The sequence below is a fragment of the Corvus moneduloides genome, chromosome 19, assembly GCF_009650955.1.
Source record: "Corvus moneduloides isolate bCorMon1 chromosome 19, bCorMon1.pri, whole genome shotgun sequence".
Lineage (NCBI taxonomy): Eukaryota > Metazoa > Chordata > Aves > Passeriformes > Corvidae > Corvus > Corvus moneduloides.
In genome coordinates, this window is record NC_045494.1 from 10,297,020 (window position 1) to 10,315,812 (window position 18,793).

The following is an 18,793-nucleotide window of genomic DNA, read 5'->3' on the forward strand; positions in this document are numbered from 1 at the left end:
TCTTCAAGTGCATCACGATTCTTGCCCAGTCAGACAAGCTTGTTAATTTTGGAGAGTGATTGCAATATTGTCCAAAGGGAAGGATTTTTGGCATTGAAATGTGGTCCCCAATGTTGTTGTGATAATTACTAGTCTGTCAGCAGGTTTAAAAAGGTACCCAAGGTTTCTTTTCCTTGTTGCCCTGATATCACTGGCACTGATGAAATTTTCACAGCTTCACACATAGAGATGATGTCTCTGAGGAGCATCACTTACAATGAAACAGGAGTCAATATGGGGCGTCATCTTTTCCTTAAATATATTTAGCTGCTGCCCAGCAAACTACTTCCATATTTAGTTATAACATGGGAGGATTCCATGGATGTAAACCTCAGTGTGTTTGGGAAGAGGAGGACCTCCCAATCCTGAATGCTGTTGCTGCAAACACACTGCCTGCCGTGGTCAGTGCAAAAGGCTGTGCAATATCTCCAGCTCACTTTCCCAGCAGTTTCGCAGCTTTTTGAAGTACTTGCTGTAAATGCAGAGGTGTAGAGATAGCCAGGAACCTTGAGGGACCTGTAAGAGTCCCTGTAGTCAAAGCCAAGTGTCATTTACCATTCTCCACACCTGCCTATAGAATCTTCCCTCAGCAGCTACCTGACGTGCCAGGGTCTAGTGAATGACTGCTCTGTATGTTAAGCTGCACTGCTGCTTCCTGTGGAGGTTGCCTCCAGACACCCATTCCAGACAAAGGAAGCTCTAATGTGAGTGTCATTGTGATCTCCCAGTGGGCACGATCTCTTTGCTTCAGGGTGGAGGTACCTGCGTTCTCCAGACTCGCCACCTGCTCAGGCTGCACGGTCCCCACTGGGGCACGGTCAAGAATGGCTGGGGTTGGGAAACATCCTTGCTGCCTTTCCTCATGGTCAGCTTTTCCTCATTTTTGTCCTGCTCATGCATTATATTCTGCAGTGTTACCCCACGTGGGATGAAAAAAAAGCCAGGGCCTGTCAGCTCCTTTTTTCCACCCAGTGATCAGTTCCCTTATACAAAAGAGCTCATGCATTGCTGCAAAAGGAAGACAGGCAGCACTGTTTGGCAGTGTGGAAACACCATGTTTGGTGCTTCTCTGTATTCTCACGGTGTCAGACTAGGAGATTTCTTTATGGTGCCATGTTAACAGAGTTGCTCTCAATTCCAGTGTTAGAAAATAAAAATAGTTCCTTTTGATATGTATGCTTATAAGCTTGTAAAACATAGGTTTACAATTTCTCTTCTCATAGAATATTATTTATTTAATATTTATTTATTCTAACTTTAAAACACAACTCCATTGCTGGGAAACACTGTAGTGCAGCATAAAAAATTTTGTTTGCCCTCATACCTATTACTCTTACTGTAGTTGGAGTACTGGAGTTTCTGAATCTTACTCCAGAAAATTCAGAAGTTTACTCCTGAATATTAATTGTTTGAACACAATCAACACTTCAATAACTGCAGAACTAAAATGTAACTACTGCTTTGTATGCAAAGGCATCTACGGTCTTTAGTGTTGACAAATTTATAAAGACTCATTGCAGAAGGAAGTGACAGAGGATTCACATTTTGTGCTGCCCTCAGGTCACTTTGCTGCCTAATGACATCCTCACTCTTCCTCTCCTATCTTCTTGCTGTGGAACTCCCGGCTCTTCACTCGGAGCTTGTTGACCTGTGACTCTGCAATGTCAGCCCGCTCCTCGGCTTCCTCCAGCTCGTGCTGGATCTTGCGGAACTTGGACAGGTTGACGTTGGACAGCTCCTCCTGTGTGGGGAGAGGGAGTCAGGGGTGAGGAGCCCAGGGCAGAGGTTTTGCTCCTCCTGCACCTCAGCCTTATGGGGCTGCAAATCTCCATCCCCCTCCCACCACTGCTCACACATCAGCCTCACACAGAGCTCCTCATCCTCCCCTTTTCAGGACCCTACTGGGATGAGCTTCACCAGGACTGTGTCACACATGAGGAGCAATTTCTCACCCCTTGGATTTGTCATTTCTGTACTTATTCTCCCACTTGTTTGCTGCTCAAGTACCGAGGGAGTATATCTGGATGACAAAGTCCCCCTCCTCAACTGGTGATTTTTGACATTTCCAAATTTCTGATACTCCTCTCCTGGACACCTGTGTGACACCCACAGAAAGAGATGCTTTTATTTCCCAGAGAAATACTTACAGCCTCCTCAGCTTGTCTCTTGTAGGATTTCACTTTCATTTGCAGCTTGTCCACCAGATCCTGCAGCCTGAGGACATTCTTCCTGTCTTCCTCAGACTAAAGTGGTTGGCAAAGAGGAAAGAGAGTCAATTCTTGGTGCTACATCACACAGGATTAACAATTGCCCTTGGCGATGGTGTGTGCAAAATGTGGCTTGCTGTGAGCAAACCCTGTCAGAGCAGGAGACCTCCTGCCTTACCTGGTAGGTCAGTTCCTTCACCCTCCGCTCGTACTTGCGCACACCCTTCACGGCTTCAGCGCTGCGCTTCTGCTCAGCATCAACCTCCCCTTCCAGCTCCCGCACCTGCAAGGACAAGCCCATCCCTGCAGCTTCCCTGGCAATGTCTCTCCAAGGACAGCCTCACTCACCCACAACCCCAGCCCTACACACCCTGGCCTCCAGCTTCTGGATCTGCTTCTTCCCTCCCTTCAGTGCCAGCTGCTCGGCCTCTTCCAGACGGTGCTGCAGGTCCTTCACCGTCTGGTCCAGGTTCTTCTTCATCCTCTCCAGGTGGGCACTGGTGTCCTGCTCCTTCTTCAGCTCTTCTGCCATCATGGCCGCCTGATCAGAGCAAAGGGGCAAAGCCATTTTGGGGCTGCAGATATTTGGGGGACAGGACATTCACCATCAGCAATGCCAGGAATGTCCAACTCACATCCGTGATGGCCTTCTTGGCCTTCTCCTCAGCATTGCGGGCTTCCTGGATGGTATCCTCCATTTCACCCTGGATTTGGGCAATGTCTGTTTCCAGCTTCTTCTTGGTGTTGATCAAGCTTGTGTTCTGTTGAAGGAAAAAAGCATATTTTTTTCTCCAGTTGCTTCATACCACATTTAGAAAAATCAAATTACCTATTTTTATTAATGGTTTTGTTACAGTTTTATATGAAGAATACAAATAACTGATAAATGGCAATGGTAGACTGCTGAAGACTAATTGTTATGTTACAATTAAAAAACGAAAAGAGACCTACTGGTAATTTCAATTCTCTAAATACTGTAGGTGTTATATGTCTTCAGTTCTAGAACCTACCTGCGTATGGAGGAGCTGTGCACGTTCAGTTGCATCCAGAAGCTCCTGCTCAGCCAATTTCCTCGACCGCTCCGTCTGCTCCAGGGCTGCCCGCAGCTCCTCAACTTCAGCCTGCAGCAGGTTTGCCCTGCGCTCCACCATGGCCACCTGCTCCTTCAGGTCCTCCTGTGTCCTGAGAGCATCATCCAGATGGATCTGAGTGTCCTGGAGAGAGAGATAAGACAAATTGGGAGGCATATTTTTCCTATTTTCTTATTTTCCATTTTCATATTAATATAGAAAAGATAGAACTGTCGAAGAGGAATATTTGTAGCTGTGTCAGAAACCAGTGAGCACCTGGTATGTAATGCCATACCTTGAGCACTGCCTGGGTGTTTCTCAGGTTCTTCTGTGCCTCTGCAGCCACACGGTTGGCATGGCTCAGCTGGATCTCCATTTCATTCAGGTCTCCCTCCATCTTCTTCTTCAGCCTCAGGGCTTCATTCCTGCTCCTGATCTCAGCATCCAGTGTGCTCTGCATGGAGTCCACAATTCTGAGGTGGTTTCTCTTCATCTGGTCAATCTCCTCATCTTTCTCTGCTATCTTCCTGTCAATCTCAGACTTCACTTGGTTGAGCTCAAGCTGCAGGCGCAGGATCTTCCCCTCCTCATGTTCCAGGGAGGCCTGGGCAAGTGGACACAAACATTGATAGCATTGATAAACCCTCTCCTTGCATTCTAGGGAGTGACAGAATATTTCCAGAGATCTCAGCTGTCTGCACTCCCCTGCCAGAACACAGGGGAACACATAGGGCCTTTTGAGGCCTATTTCCTCATTTGTTTACTGCAGACACCACTGATTATGGCCACATACCTCAGCCTCCTCCAGAGCAGCCTGGATTTCAGATTTCTCCTGCTCAATCTGCTTCTTGACTTTCTCCAGCTCATGAATTGCCTTTCCTTGCTCAGCAATCTGCTCCGTGAGGTCGGAAATCTCCTCTGCAAGGAAGGGTGAAAAGCGGCATGGTCAGACACAGAGCTGAATAGCGAAAGGCTCTGGTGCATGAAGGTGCCAGGCACGTTCTTATCCCTGCAGGCCCAGACCCGTTAAGTGTGGCAGATAGACAAGCTTGTGAGAAAGCCCAGTGAGGAGCAGAGGGCCAGGGACTTACGCTGCAGGTTCTTGTTCTCCCGCTTCATTGTTTCCAGGTGGTCCAAGGACTCCTCATAGGCATTCTTCATCTTGAACAGCTCCGTGCTCAGAGAGCGCGACTCCTTCTGCGAGGCCTCCAGCTCAGCCTGCGTTTCCTCATACTTCTGCTTCCATTCTGCCAGGATCTGAAGAGAAACGGGGTGTGAGTAGGGATGTGGCAGTCATGGGGGAATGCTCTGACCAGGAGTCCTGGTGCTGGAGGCCAAAAGACCTTGTCAAAGTTCTTCTGCTTCTTATCCAGAGCAGCGCAGGCAGCATTGGATCTCTCCACATCAATCATCAGGTCCTCCACTTCATTCTGCAGCCTCTGCTTTGTCTTTTCCAGGGAGGCACATTTGGCATTGACAGCCTCAACATGTTCCTCTGCATCCTGCAGGCGCTGTGCCAGCTTCTTCCTGAGTTAAACATATCTCATGTTTTAAAAGAAAAGGGGAAGTTGTGGCATGTGGTTGATGGGCTTTTCACAACAGGATGTTTTACAAGTTCAGTTGTAAGTGCAGCTCACAGTCAGCAAGCAATTCAATTCTGTGGTGTTTTTCTCAAGAGCATGGTAAGCCATTTCAGAGTCTGTGATCCTCTTGCATTCCTCTTCCATTTTTATACACACAATATTTTTTGTCTCTGCCATTCCCTGTCTTCTACATACTTGCCTGTGATTTTTTTCCCACACCACATGTATTACAGAATTTATTTGCTATTCTCATTTCACCCCACCCCCAACCAGAACACTGACTTCCTCCTGACAATGTTACAGTGGTCTCCAAGAATTTCTGGTCATAATGTCTGCCAGCCTTCTCCACTTCCCCCACGTACTTGGCCTCCTCGAGCTCCTCCGTGCGCTGAATCGCGTCCGTCTCGTATTTGGTCCTCCACTGGGCCACTTCGCTGTTGGCCTTGGACATGGCACGCTGCAGCTCCCCCTTGGCCTCCTGCTCCTCCTCATATTGTTCCCGGAGCAAGTCACAGTCGTGGCGAGCGGACTGCAGGGCGTGGGCCAGGGCGTTCTTGGCCTGCAGCAACAAGAGTATTGGGTCATGGAAAAGAGATATTGCAGGAAATCTGACTGAATATTAATTGGACACTGGATTATGCTTCTATGCAAATAGACAACCATACATTCCATGAGGAAAAAGCTGGGACTGACAAAAGGAATGGTGGATAAACTCTAGGTAAAAGTTAGCATGATAAGACTTGCACGGAATTTCAGGAGTGATTTTTTTTCCCTGTCTCATCATGGTGGTTCAGTAGTCACATAAGTGTCTGAAGCACCTCTGATAGGAGGAATCACCTTTATCTCTTCCTCCAGATGCCTCTTGAGTTCCTCAATCTGTTGGGTGAAAGCCTGTTTGCCCCTTGACAGCTGAGAAATCAAAGCATCCTTCTCCTCCACCTGGCGTGAATATTCACCTGAGAAAATTTGCAGATACACAACAGTTTTAATGCCATTGATGGTGACACTGCAAACATTTGGAGATGTAAAACCAGATAGTTCACAGTCCATGCTGAAATTTATGAACCCATTTCAAGGACTTCACAGTAGATGTGACACAAAGTGTGTTGGACAGACCATGTACCCAGAAGAATGATTTTTGCATTAACTCTGAGACATTTTTGATCTGCACAGGTAGATGTGTGTGTCTCACCTGACTCTGTCTGCAGACGAGCTCTTTGAGCATTGAGGTCGTTGATCATGCGCTGATGCTCTTCTTCCTTGGTCTTAATCTCACTCAGCTGATCTTCCAGTGTGCGGCACATCTTCTCCAGATTTGCCTGTGTTTCAGCATATGGAAAGTGATGAGTGAACCGTTCACTCTCTAGAGAAGGCCAGGTGCAAGAAGTTGTGTTGTATTCCTCTGGGTCAATGAGCCTCTAAGAAATTTGTGTACCTTGGCTTTGGAGACAGACTCCATGTTGCTGGCCAAGTCATCAATCTCCATCTTCAGCTCACTCTTCTCCTTCTCCAGCTTCTGCTTCACGCGTTGCAGGTTGTCGATCTGCTCCCCCAGCTCAGCGGTGCTGTCCGCGTGCTTCTTGCGCAGGGCGGCAGCCGTGGCTTCGTGCTGCAGCGTGGCCTCTTCCAGGTCACGGCGCATCTTCTGGAATTCTGCCTCGCGCTTCTTGTTCATATCGATCTGAGCTGCTGTCGCCCCTCCTGCTTCTTCCAGGCGCTCGCTGATCTCCTCCAGCTCCCTCGACAGGTCAGCCCGATGCTTCTCTGCTTTAGCGCGAGAGGTTCGCTCTGCCTCAATCTCCTCCTCCAGCTCCTCAATACGGGCCTGGAGAACAGCAGGGACCCTTCACACCCGTGCCCTCCTCCTGCCTGAGCTGAGCCTGAGCAAGGGAGGGGAAGGAACAGAGACTTGCCTGCAGCTCCTTGATCTTCTTCTGAAGTTGCATGCCCAGGGCTTGTTCATCCTCAGTTTTGCTCTGGATCTGGCTGATTTCAAAGTCTTTCCTTTGGGCAAAGTGAACCGTGTTAGAGCTCAAAGAAAAAACACAAGTGCTCCAGCCCAGCACTCAGGTGTCCCACAGCCATGCTTACTTCTTCAGTTTCTCCTCCAGCTGCTGCTTATCATTCTCCAAATCCATGATGCTGTCCTGGGCCAGCTTCAGGTCTCCTTCCAGTTTCCTCTTAGCTCTCTCCAGGTCCATGCGCAGTTTCTTCTCTTGCTCCAGGGACCCTTCCAGCTAAACACAACAAGACCATCAGTGCTCTCCCAGCCAGGTCGGACTCCATACCTGTGCTGTTCCTGCTCTACATCTGTGTGCTTACATCGTCCACTTGCTGCTCCAGCTTGGTCTTGGCCTTGGTCAGTGTATTGACTTTGTCTTCTTCTGCCTGCAGGTCATCCAGGGTTTGCTGATGGGCCTCTTGGAGGGCTTTCTTCTCTTTTGTCAGCTTGGCGATGGTCTCATCCAGGGCTGCCATCTCTTCCGTCAGGTTTTTCACCTTTGAGAAGAAGGGAGGAAGTGTAAATAAAGGAAGTAGATATAGAAGTCCTGTAATAGCACTGGGCTCTTTTCTGGAGAGAAAGTGACAGGTTCTGCTTCATACCTTGTTTTCGGTGGCGTGTTTTTCCTTCTCCACCTTGGCCAGTGTTAGCTCAAGGTCATCAATATCTTTCTTCAGCTCTGAACATTCATCCTCCAGTTTCCTCTTCTTGGCTGTCAGCTCAGCATTAATTTCCTCTTCATCCTCAGCCCTTTCAGTCACCTCCTTGACTTTGGCTTCCAGCTGGATTTTGGTTTTGATGAGCTGGTCACATCTTTCCTCAGCATCAGCCAAGGCATCTGCTTCCTGGTGGGGAGACAAAGATTCTGTTTCTTAATACTGTTTTAAAGTTTGTCTTCTTTATCTATTGGTCTATCCACTCAAATAACTTTACAATGCTGTCAGGTTTTCTGCCTGGGAAATAAATCTGCAAGTTCTCAGTTTTGAATAGGTCTCAAATTTTTTGTTTGCTTTCTTTTGTTTTTTACTCTTTCAAAAATATCTGTCAGAATTTGTAGTTGTGAGAATATTAAATGAAGTAGGCTGCTCAGGTACAATCCTGTCCTGGCTATCTATAGATGCCGTCTTAGAACACAGGAGCCCTGACACCCACTTGAAGTTCCTTGCTTCTTTTATTAGCTGTCAGAGAGCTCGTCATGCTACTGTAGGACACTACTTTATCAGGCTCATGTCCAATATAATGGACATCTGTTCATAGAAGGTCTGTCTGACCTTCTGCCTGTATGTATATGTGCTTTTTCTGAGTGGGAAATAAATGGTGATACTCACAGCCTGTACTTGGAGCTGCAGGTCATTTTTCTCCTTCATTAGAGATGCCATTTTCTCCTCCAGCTCCTTCCGCTTTGCCTCAGACTTTGCAAGCTCTTCCTTGGTTTTCTCAAACTCTTCCTTCATGTTGGCCATTTCCTTCTCAGACTCTGCACTCTTCAGCAAGGGCTTGATCTTGAAGAACAGCTTCATCCATGGCCAGTGTTTGACATTCATGAATGCACGAATGTTGTACTGGATGCAGAAGATGGATTCCCTGAGGCATAATTAAAACATACAATGAATATTCACAATCTGACAAGTTGTCAACACTTTCCCATGAGCAGAGTGACTTTAACTGAAGAAGAGGAATTTGTACCTCCGCTCCACCATTCTCCGGTACTCCACCCTCATCAGGAAGCCCCTGCACCTGGCCTGGGTGCGGGTGATGAGCTGTGCCAGCTTCTCATCCCTCATCTCCTCCAGGAGCCCTATTAGCCCAGCTTTGAAGAACACCTTGGGAGAGGGAATGTTGCAGCACATCACTGTCAGGTAGAGCAAAGCCCAGGGACTCAGTGAATGGAGAAGTTTGTACCTTGGTGTGTCCAAATTTGTACTGAGTGTGGTCCACATCGATTGAGCCAAGGAGCTTCTCAGAAGCCTTCTTGCTATCGATGAACTGTCCCTCGGGGATGGCGCTGGCATTAAGCACCTTGTATCTGTGGAATTAAAGGAAATAGGAATGAAGACAATGTCAAGTCATGAAATTATTCTGTTTACTGAAACCAAGAGCAATGTTTGCAGCAGAATCAGGCAGAGGAAGCTGGTATTTCATTCCTCCGTACTCAATGACCCTGGCAAAGCTCAGTTGTGTGATGGACAGCAGTTGGTGAGGAGACCTGACTTATGTCTTCATTTCATAGCTCTCACCTCTGTTTGAAGTCAGCATAGAGGACTCTGCTGGGGAACCCTTTCCTGCAAATCCTGATCCCTTCCAGCACGCCGTTACAGCGCAGCTGATGCAGCACCAGCTCGTGCTCCATGGCACCTGGCAGTGCAGAGCACAAATGAATGGCACAGGTTGCAGTGCAGAGGGGAATGGATGTATCCGAGCAAGGATCTTTCTGCTTGAGCATCTTACCAGGTGTTTTAGTCTCATTGGGGATGATACAGCGCACAAAATGGGGGTGAGTGCTCCGCAGATTGGTCATCAGCTTGTTCAGGTTCTCCTGTGGGATCGTGACATAGTGCGTGTTTATAAGAAACTTGGAAAAAATAACCCTTTGCATTCTTTCAATTTAACATGAAACACCCATCAATGGAGATGCACTGAGCTGAAAACTGTCATCTGAGAATACCTCTATCAATTGCTCAATCTCCTAGGATTCTAAACATTAAACATCACCTTGTAGGATAAGAAAAAACTTACCATCAACCCAATGAAGGATAGAAAGTGGGCACTTTTAATGAGAAAAGTTATGTTTATATTAATTGTAAGTTTAGGTTCTTGCAGTGCTATTTTTCATTCCATAAGATTTTTGTTTTCAATGGTGGTCTAAATAGAAGTTATTTGTATTCAGAATATTTTTTGATTGGTTGGTTGGTTAGTTGGTTGGGGTTTTTTTGCTTTTTTTCTGTGTCTGAGCCAGCTAAAAATGCAGAATAATTCTCTGCATATATGAAAAGATCAGGTGTTTACATACCCGGAAAAGAGCTGAGACGGTCTGGAAAGAAGAACCCTTCTTCTTGCCTCCCTTCTTGCCGCCACCACCACCACTAGCCTCTGATAAAGTAAAGATAGTGAAACATGTGTTACTTTGGGGACCAATCACTGTGCATCAAAGAGATGACATTTCAGAGAACTGACCTGCCTCTCCTCCAGCAGAGGCAAAGAGTAAAGCCAGGGTCTTCACAGATGATTTCTGGTACAGCCCAATGACAGTTTCATTCAGAGGGTCCTTGTTCTTCTCCAGCCAGCCAGTGATGTTGTAGTCCACTGTGCCAGCATAGTGCACCAGGGAGAAGTGGGCTTCAGCCTTGCCTTTGCCAGGCTTGGGCTTCTGGAAGTTGTTGGACTTGCCCAGGTGCTGGTCATAGAGCTTGTTCTTGAAAGAGGTGTCAGTTGCCTTGGGGAACATGCACTCCTCTTCCAGGATGGAGAAGATGCCCATGGGCTGGGAGAAGCAGCAAAAAATAGCAGTGATAAAATACAGATCTGCTATCAGAAGGGGACTGCAGTAAGGTACAGGAAACTGAAAAATTGGTTGAATTTTTGGACCAAAAATGGATTAAATCGTTGTTAACTTTTGCATTTGCACTTCTAGACAAAATACAAATTTGTCTCTGACACTAATGCATTTAATATTGTCACATTAATCACACAAAATTTTCTAAATTATTTTGAAACTGAGGAGTTGAAAGGTGATCTGTTTTTTACATTATTGTTTTCACGAAGTAATTTGTACAGTTGAAGACGTCTTACTAAAATTGACCTTAGTGCAACAGATCAACAGGTCTTTCAGCTACTTCCTGAAATCTTATTTTTTGAAGATATATCTCTGTCTTTCCATTCCTATACACAAAACAGTGTCTTCCCATAGTGTTCTTGTTGATCACAGTTCATCCAGTACTTTTTGTCTTTATGCACCTATTTTTTTTATTAGAAATTATGTTTCAGAAATCCCAGCATTAATATTGAAATACTAATATTGAAATTGTGTCTGGATTTCTGAAAAGAGATCTTTCATCTTGGTGGACTAAAAAACTCACCTCCAGAGAATCCTTTTCACGCAATTATGTGTGATTACATCAGTGCTTTTATTGCCAAAAGAAAAATTGCAGTTTATTTTTAAAAAATGCATACCAGTGTAGTTAATGGATAACCTAAAAGCACTTCATTTGTAGCCTAATCACAAAGGTTCTCAGAACTTACTTTCATAATACATACAATACTGAGATGGTATTTTTTGAATAGCCAGGAACATAAACAGATAATAACAGGTAGGTTTGTGAAACATTAGTGCAAGAAAAAGTAAGCCTAAAGAAAAATTCTTAAATTCTGTCATGAAACTGATAATAAAATCTTAAATATAATCAACATACCTTCTCAATGAGCTCAATGCAGGCAGCCAGGTCCATCCCAAAGTCAATGAATGTCCATTCAATTCCCTCCTTCTTGTACTCCTCCTGCTCCAGCACGAACATGTGGTGGTTGAAGAACTGTTGCAGTTTCTCATTGGTGAAGTTGATGCACAGCTGCTCCAGGCTGTTGAACTGCTCAGTGCAAAGACAAGATTTACTCATTTTCAAGATGAAGAACTGCCTGTATAGCTTTCTCCTTCACACTCAGAATCCCATCTCAGAATCCTACGCAGGGATGCCCAATTAAGACAACTATGTTTTTAATGTTAAAACATTCAATTAACTATTTTTAGAGGGTTTTTATTTGATTATGGGGGATTTTTTTTGGCTTTTTTTTACCCTTTGCTACTTTAATGATGTTTAAATATATGATTTATTTTTAAATCAAATTTCCTATTTTTTTGTTAGTCTTATCAAGGTTCATTAGATCACTCCTTTCTCTTAATTTATGTGAATTTTTCTATTGCTCTTATAAAAACATTAAACATTCTCAGTGTTTGCCAGCCCTGGATTGGACTCAGATACCCTCTGTAAATATCTATAGAACTTCCCAGTCTGAATTAGATCAGCCAATGTACTCTTCCTGTTGGAATCACCCTTTGGCTCTTAAGAAGAAAATTATATATATATATTGGTCTCCTTTTCCAAAGCCTTGGTTAACTTTTGTGTAGACTTAAGTCTACCTTTCTCTTCCTACACTGTGTAATATTGTACCTTGGGTATTTATGTGCTATTTGTCTGTGGATTTTTTTTAATATTAAGTTCAAATTATTGAAAAAACACAACATTTGTGCTAAATATGTAAAAGGCAGATGCTTCTTCCTTGTGCATCATATAAAGATATTATATAAAGATCCATTGAAGCTCATGGATTGGCCTGACGAAAAAGCACTGACATATACAAGGAAGGAAAATATTTCCAGAAAATAACAAATAAATATTTTTCAAAAAATACATTACTAATTTGAAATTACAAGCGCGTGTCATGTTAAAAAAAAAAAAAACAAACCACCATAAATCTCCATTTTCTCTTGATACCTCATTGCCTTGACAAGATTTGACTATGATTTCTGTGCTCCTTACATCAAAGATCTCAAAGCCGGCAATGTCCAGGACACCAATGAAGTACTGCCTGGGCTGCTTCGTATCCAGCTGTTCATTGATGCGAATAACCATCCACAGGAACATCTTCTCATAGACAGCCTTTGCCAGGGCACCCACTGCATTGTATACCTAAACCAAAGAAGAGTGGAGCAGAAGGAAAATAGTACGCAGAGGAAGAGCATAAATCAAGACAGAGCTTCCCAGTCAAGTTGTTACCTGCTGCACAGTCTGGCCCTTGGTCACATATTCATTCCCCACCTTGACTCGGGGGTAGCAGAGGGCCTTGAGCAGGTCTGCTGAGTTCAGACCCATCAGGTAGGCAGCCTTGTCGGCAACTGAACACAAAGAGAGAGGGAGAAAGTGACAGAGGAGAAGTGATAATTGAAAGTGGATATCCTCTAAAATGTGGCTGTTGGTCTCAGCACTGAAATTTTTTGGCATCTTGAAGGGAAATTCAGAAGCATGAATAGTCTGGAAGCTGAGATTTATGTTTTTGTGAAAGTAAATGGAAGCAAATACATGATTGCCAACTGCCAGCTATATACCTGTTTCTGTTATTAGGAGTTTTAATACCTTCGGTGCCGTCAGGCTCTGCCTGCTCCTCACGCTGCTTCTGCTTGAATTTTAGGTTCCCATAGTGCATGACAGCCCCTGTCAGCTTGTAGATGGCTGTTTTCTCATCTGGAGTGAAGCCCAGGATGTCAATGGCACTCTGGCAATAGAACCAGCCAAATAAACCTCTGGACCATTACCAGGAAGTTTCACCACACCAATATGCTCTGTCACACTTACATCTGTAGCCAACAGCTCCTCCTGGTCGTTAATGCTGGGAACTGTGATCTCTCCTTGGCTCACAAATTGGTAGTCATATGGGTTGGTGGTGATGAGAAGCATGTCTGTAAAGAAGAATAGGGCGTATCTGGGTGTGAGAATGAAGATAAATGTTAAATACATTCAGATTTTATCAAACAATTCACAATACTTCATACCAATTAGCTCTGGCTTCTTGTTGGATGTGATCTGATAAAAGATGTGGTAGCTTCTTTCTGCCTTGAGCTGGAAAGTGACTCTGGACTTCTCCAGCAAATCTGGCAAGGATGGTAGGATAGAGTCAAGCCTGAGAAAGAACACTGAGGTGGAAAGGGAGGAAGGAATGGGATCAGGTCAGGTGGTCTCTTACATGTTTCAATGTCAGCAGAAGCCAGTTTGCCTGTGGCCCCAAAGTGGATTCTGATGAATTTGCCCTTTTAGAGGGGAAAGAAAAAAAGGCATTTTGAAATTTCACCATGACTGTAAGCATGTGACTTTACATGCTCCACAGAGGACAGGCTTCAAACTTAGAAGTTTTTTCACTTTTATTTTTTCTTTAACAAAGCACAAAAGGTCAAAAAACAAATTCTGGAAGTTCTCTATACTGCCAATACTAGTGGATAAATCTGAGCAGTGTTATCCACTACTATTTAATGGACAACCATGAATGCACATGAATGAGAAGACCACTAATAAAGCATTTTATTGGGTCACTTATGTTGCAATTCAAACACATGGATATAGTGAAAGCCGTTTTCTAATCAGAAAGCATGTTGTGAAGGCAGATTTTGGTGGTGTAAAAGTGAAATGAGGATTTTTGGTCTTGTGTAAAACAGAAGTCAGCTGTTACTGTCTGAGCTGTAGAGATAGAGGCAACGCACCCAAAACAAGGAGCTTTAGCCTGAGACTGTGGATTGGTATTCTGATTTTTCAAAGCCAGGCACAGTTAATCTAACAGATCTTATGAATGGCTTTTTGCATTAAAATGATCAAAAGAACATGCCATAGAGTAGTTTGTTTTCTGGTAGGATGTACTGAAGGCACCCATGTCCCTACCCCTTTCTAAACAACTTGTATCAATGTCTGAACAGTCAGATTAATAGACCTGCACAGTTTTGTGCCTAAAACCCAGAGAATCATATTTTTGCTGGTCTAATGAATGCCAGCCAAATTTCCATCCCACAATTTCTATCCTCTATGCCCCATCTTTCCTTTCTTCTATATCACATCAATTTCCACAAAATTGTGTCCTCAGTCTGTATGACAGACACTAAGAATATGCGTATATACACTTATAGATATGTAATTATATAGATATTAAAACATATTTAAATTATCCCCCTTTGTATGCTGTATTGTACTTCTAAAGATGTACTTTTAATTAGATAGTCTATTTAAATTTTAATTGCCAAAAATATGGGGAAAATATTAGTTTAATGAATACAGTCATCTGACTTTGACACTTCAGAAGTGACAGCATGTTCTGACATCCTTGTTCCCATATAAATGACAACTTCTCTAATCAAAAACTTACAAAGCGTGAGGAGTTGTCGTTCCTCACGGTCTTGGCGTTTCCAAAGGCCTCCAGCAGTGGGTTGGCGCTGATGATTTGATCCTCAAGTGTTCCCTGCAGGGAGAGAATTATTCAGTGACTATGTTTAGTTGACAGGGCAATGACAGGCCACATGTTCAGTCCGTTCTTCCCAACTCACCTGCATTTTGCCTGATGTCTTCTCTTCCTTCTTCTTGTCCCCACTGGCTGCAATTGTTGCAAAGTACTGGATGACACGCTTTGTGTTCACAGTCTTCCCGGCACCGGATTCTCCGCTGTCAGAGCCAAGAGAGAAGCAGAGGGTGCGTGGTCAGGCAGGAGGTCCCCTGGCACCGGGCAGCCCCGCAGGGACCCGCGCAGGGGCTGTACGTACGTGATCAGGATGGACTGGTTCTCCCGATCTGTGAACGAGGCAGAAACAAATAGACATTGTAAATAAAAATGCAAGAAGACTGAAAATTAATTCAGTAAATGTACGTTATAACATTACAGATATATTTATATACCTTGTTACAGCCAGTCCATTTGGCTTATCATTCTTCCTGACACACTAACTCTCTGTGGTAACTATACTTCCCTTTTAGAACTATTAACGTGAAAAAATCCTGTTTAAGTTAGCAGTAATTAATGCTATGGCTGAAACAAAACCCTAATGATGTGCTAAGAAAATACCACCATATTTATCAGGATAACTCTGTGAACACTTTTAAAATGTCTTTCTGAAGGGATCATCCTGACAACATTCACTTAAATAGCATGCATTTAAAAGAAAGAAACAAACAAATGTCAAAATAAATCACTGAGTGCAGAGGTGTCTTTCATTTAAGACAGTAGAAACAATGCTATGAAGGTAGTAAAACCACAATAGATGTGTGTGTCAGAACCGAGAAAGCTTTGAAAAAGTCTCATCACATTGCTGAGACAGAGCATCCCTTCAGAGAATGTAATGGTCCAATGCCTCTGAGACAGACTGAGCCACTCACCAGTCAGCATGAACTGATAGGCATTGTCAGAGATGGAGAAGATGTGTGGAGGGGCCTCCTGGCGCTTCTTGCCTCGGTAGGCCAACACCACCTCCGGGTTGTACACCGGCAGCCACTTGTAGGGGTTGACGGTGACGCAGAAGAGACCCGAGTAGGTCTGCAAGGAAGGGACACAGCACGTTGGCTTCCCCTGAGCCTGGCCCAGCACTTCCTGCCGCTGCCCAAAGGAAGCTGCTGCTGCCACTTACGTAGATCATCCAGGCTGCGTAACGCTCTTTGAGGTTGTACAGCACAGCGGGTTCGTGGAGGTGGGTCATCATGGCCATGTCCTCGATTTTATCGTACTTGGGAGGGTTCATGGCGAAGATTTGATCTTCCTTCACAGTCAGGGTCTGCCAAGAAAACAAAAGATCCACATATTTCATTGAAAAACTCAGAGTGGAGATCAAATGTTGTCCTTCAGCCTTGTTTTTGACTCACCTCGCCTGCTTCAGTCTTGACAGTGACTTTGCCTGATTCCCTGCTTGTGACTGTCCCTTTCACAAAGGATTCTTTTGCATGTACCACAAAGACAGATGACTTGGCATCAAAAGGTTTGTTCTGGGCCTCAATTCTCTCCTTCTCTGACTTTCGGAGGTAAGGAGCCGCCTCCCCAAAGACGGCCATCTCGGCGTCTGACGACATGGCTACGCTCTATGGTGATGCTTGCCAGAGCAGAGAATACTGTTGAAGAGCAGATATGTTACCCAAATGAGTCAATATTTTCTGTTGTCACACAGTTTATTGATAGACCTTAACTGTGTAATAGAATGTGGGATTTGGGAAGAATCTTGAGTAGTTCTTTGGTTCACCTTCCTGCGCAACCAGGGCAAATGTTGGATGCAGGTTCCCACAGATTCTTCCAGTGAAGTTTTTATTATGTTCAAGAATGGATGTTTCTCAGTCCCTTTGCATCCCAGTTTAATGTCTGATGACCCTGAGGGTGAGTTTTCCCCCTGTTTATTACCTAACCAAAATTCCTGTGGCTGAAACCTGTGGTTTTTATCCCTCAGCCTTTCACTCTGCCCATCTGAGAAGAGTTTGACTCTTTCTGTGATATACTCACCTCCTTTTTGTTGAAGATAACAATAAGATAACCACTTTTTAATTTCATCCCCAGTGTAGATAAACCTCACCATTGCAGCCTCTTCTCATATATAATTTTCTCCTACTTATCTTGAAAGATCTCCACTGGATTCATTCCCAAATGCCACTGTCTTGTCACCAGAAAGCACCAAACTGAACATAGTGCTCCAGATATGGCAGCTCACTGCAGGGAAAGAATCACTTGTCTTGACCTGCTGGCTATGCCGTTACAAGTTTCTGACAACGTGCTGTTGACCTTTCTTCTCCCAAAGGCACACTGTGACACTTGCACAAGATTGCATGACCCTTTTCTGCAAAGTTGTTTTCCAGACAAAATGAAATACAACATATCCTGTTGCATGGGGCCGTTCTTTCTTACATGCAGGATTTTAAATTGCCTTTACTGAAATTTATGAGTTTCTTGTCAGTTTCAGGATGAAGGCTTTTGAGGATCTTCTCCAGGGTAACTTTGCTCTGTAGCATAATTGTAAGTCTGTTTATTGTCACCTACAGTTCCTGAGGATGCATTCCATGCATCATTTGGGTTGCTAATAGTCCAGAAGGTGTTCTGAAGCCTCTCTAGGGCATAATATCTTTTGCTGATGCTCTGAATCATTCACTAGAGTTGTTTGCTTCTCATCCCAAATGATTTAAGTAGTATGTAAGCAACTGGCATAAAGGACACATAATTCATCAGGTTAAAATACTGCACGACCAGCTATTTCTTCTTATGTTAATTGTTTGTGGAAATAACTATAGGCAAAGCTAGAAACCTTAGTTCAAGAATTTATAAATCAAAGCCAGATATCTAAATGCAGTACTGGATTTCCAAAGAAATACCACATAATAGAAAGTATCTGAATTCCTAGGAAGTTTGACAAACAGGCAGCTTGATAAGATGCCATGTCATAACTTTTAGTTAGCTAAATAACAAAAATGTTAACAAACATTTGCAGCTACTCCTAGTAGCGTGCAGATCCTCCATTTTACTCAGTTCTCTTTCATAGGAATAGAAGCAGTACCTCCCCCTTTTTGTTGTTTGGTTAGTTGGATTGCTATTTTTGCATTTTTACCAAGTTTACTAGTAGGAGGCCTACGTGCAAATTATAACCTTGGGGTATCGTTTGGAAAGTATTTTCATATACATTTATTGGCCAGTTTCATATGCAGTAATACTTATAATTTATTACAAGTCTGTGAGATTTTGCAACAGTCTGTTCTGTCGGCTAGCTCTGTCTGTCTGGACTTCATGCCAGAACAGATCATTTACCTCACTGTTCCATAATTAAACATAAGGAATCCCCAAGAAACATTTCCTGGCATTACATAGTGGCTAGTGTCTTCAAGCACAGCCACTTAGGAAACCTAGCTAGCTGTGAGCAGCCTGCCCAGCCATCAGCATGCTTTATTTGTCATAGCAGAGCAGCGGCCAGGAACATATGGGCATACAGCAATTGCCTACAGAATTTTACAGTAATTTGTCACCATGAAGAAATCTGTTCTACAGAAATCTCCCACCTTTTTCTGTCCCTTAAATGTGAGTAAATGAGGCTCTTACCTCTTATGCTATGAGAAGATGCCTTGCAGGCTGGAAGGTGATCAGTGCTGTAAAGCAGAAACGGCAGATCTCTTGTTATTGCTGCACAGAATTCCACAGGCAGGTTGCAAAGTGAAAATACCATCATGCTTTATCGTACAGATTTCAAATCCTTGCAGGTACATGTACGTACATCAGGACAGCAGGGCTGAAGTGGGACTGCAGGGACACAGTCCCTTTCTGCCAACCACAGACATGCACTTACCATGAAGATTCCTCTGCAGACAGAACAGCCCAGATTCAAGGTCTCTTTTATAGGTTCTGGTCAGTGCA

At 44.0% G+C, this 18,793-nt stretch overlaps 2 protein-coding genes and 1 long non-coding RNA gene across 4 annotated transcripts in view; 1 reads left to right on the top strand and 2 right to left on the bottom strand.

Moving 5' to 3' along the window:
* LOC116453335 overlaps positions 1-14,601 on the top strand; it is a 36,050-nt gene extending 21,449 nt beyond the window's left edge. Inside the window, exon 2 of the long non-coding RNA XR_004243760.1 lies at positions 13,082-14,601. This is a non-coding gene — a long non-coding RNA (uncharacterized LOC116453335). The remainder of the gene's footprint in view (positions 1-13,081) is intronic.
* The window catches only part of LOC116453315 (myosin-1B-like), an 80,867-nt gene that overhangs the window by 33,459 nt on the left and 28,615 nt on the right, over positions 1-18,793 (bottom strand). The gene's annotated exons all lie outside the window — the stretch shown is intronic.
* Positions 1,267-18,737, bottom strand: LOC116453316 (myosin-1B-like). Of its 2 annotated transcripts, XM_032128607.1 has the most exons (40): positions 18,726-18,737; positions 18,482-18,528; positions 16,279-16,521; positions 16,047-16,190; positions 15,799-15,955; positions 15,189-15,216; positions 14,976-15,090; positions 14,798-14,890; positions 13,634-13,697; positions 13,443-13,541; positions 13,246-13,349; positions 13,027-13,165; positions 12,670-12,788; positions 12,433-12,582; positions 11,311-11,481; positions 10,076-10,382; positions 9,912-9,991; positions 9,350-9,437; positions 9,139-9,256; positions 8,804-8,927; positions 8,588-8,724; positions 8,230-8,485; positions 7,504-7,746; positions 7,222-7,398; positions 6,991-7,136; positions 6,813-6,903; positions 6,335-6,724; positions 6,092-6,218; positions 5,737-5,855; positions 5,262-5,458; positions 4,660-4,843; positions 4,408-4,573; positions 4,110-4,234; positions 3,612-3,920; positions 3,257-3,460; positions 2,882-3,007; positions 2,617-2,787; positions 2,425-2,529; positions 2,187-2,282; positions 1,267-1,780 (listed from the first exon to the last, which is right to left on the bottom strand). In XM_032128607.1, the coding sequence occupies exons 3-40, from the start codon at positions 16,480-16,482 to the stop codon at positions 1,625-1,627; spliced, it is 5,829 nt and encodes a 1,942-aa protein (XP_031984498.1). In that variant the 5' UTR covers positions 16,483-16,521; positions 18,482-18,528; positions 18,726-18,737; the 3' UTR covers positions 1,267-1,624. The 2 variants fall into 2 exon arrangements, with proteins under 2 accessions (XP_031984498.1, XP_031984497.1); XM_032128606.1 differs by having other exon boundaries at positions 9,139-9,437.

Bases quoted from the DNA above. Each gene is read 5' to 3' on its own strand.
- LOC116453316 (XM_032128606.1), bottom strand. From the start codon at position 16,482: ATGTCGTCAGACGCCGAGATGGCCGTCTTTGGGGAGGCGGCTCCTTAC. The intron at 13,542-13,633 runs GTAAGAGACCAC...CATCCTTGCCAG, and splicing joins TTCTGCTGACATTGAAACAT to ATTTGCTGGAGAAGTCCAGA. The intron at 5,856-6,091 runs GTGAGACACACA...AAATTTTCTCAG, and splicing joins TCGTCTGCAGACAGAGTCAG to GTGAATATTCACGCCAGGTG.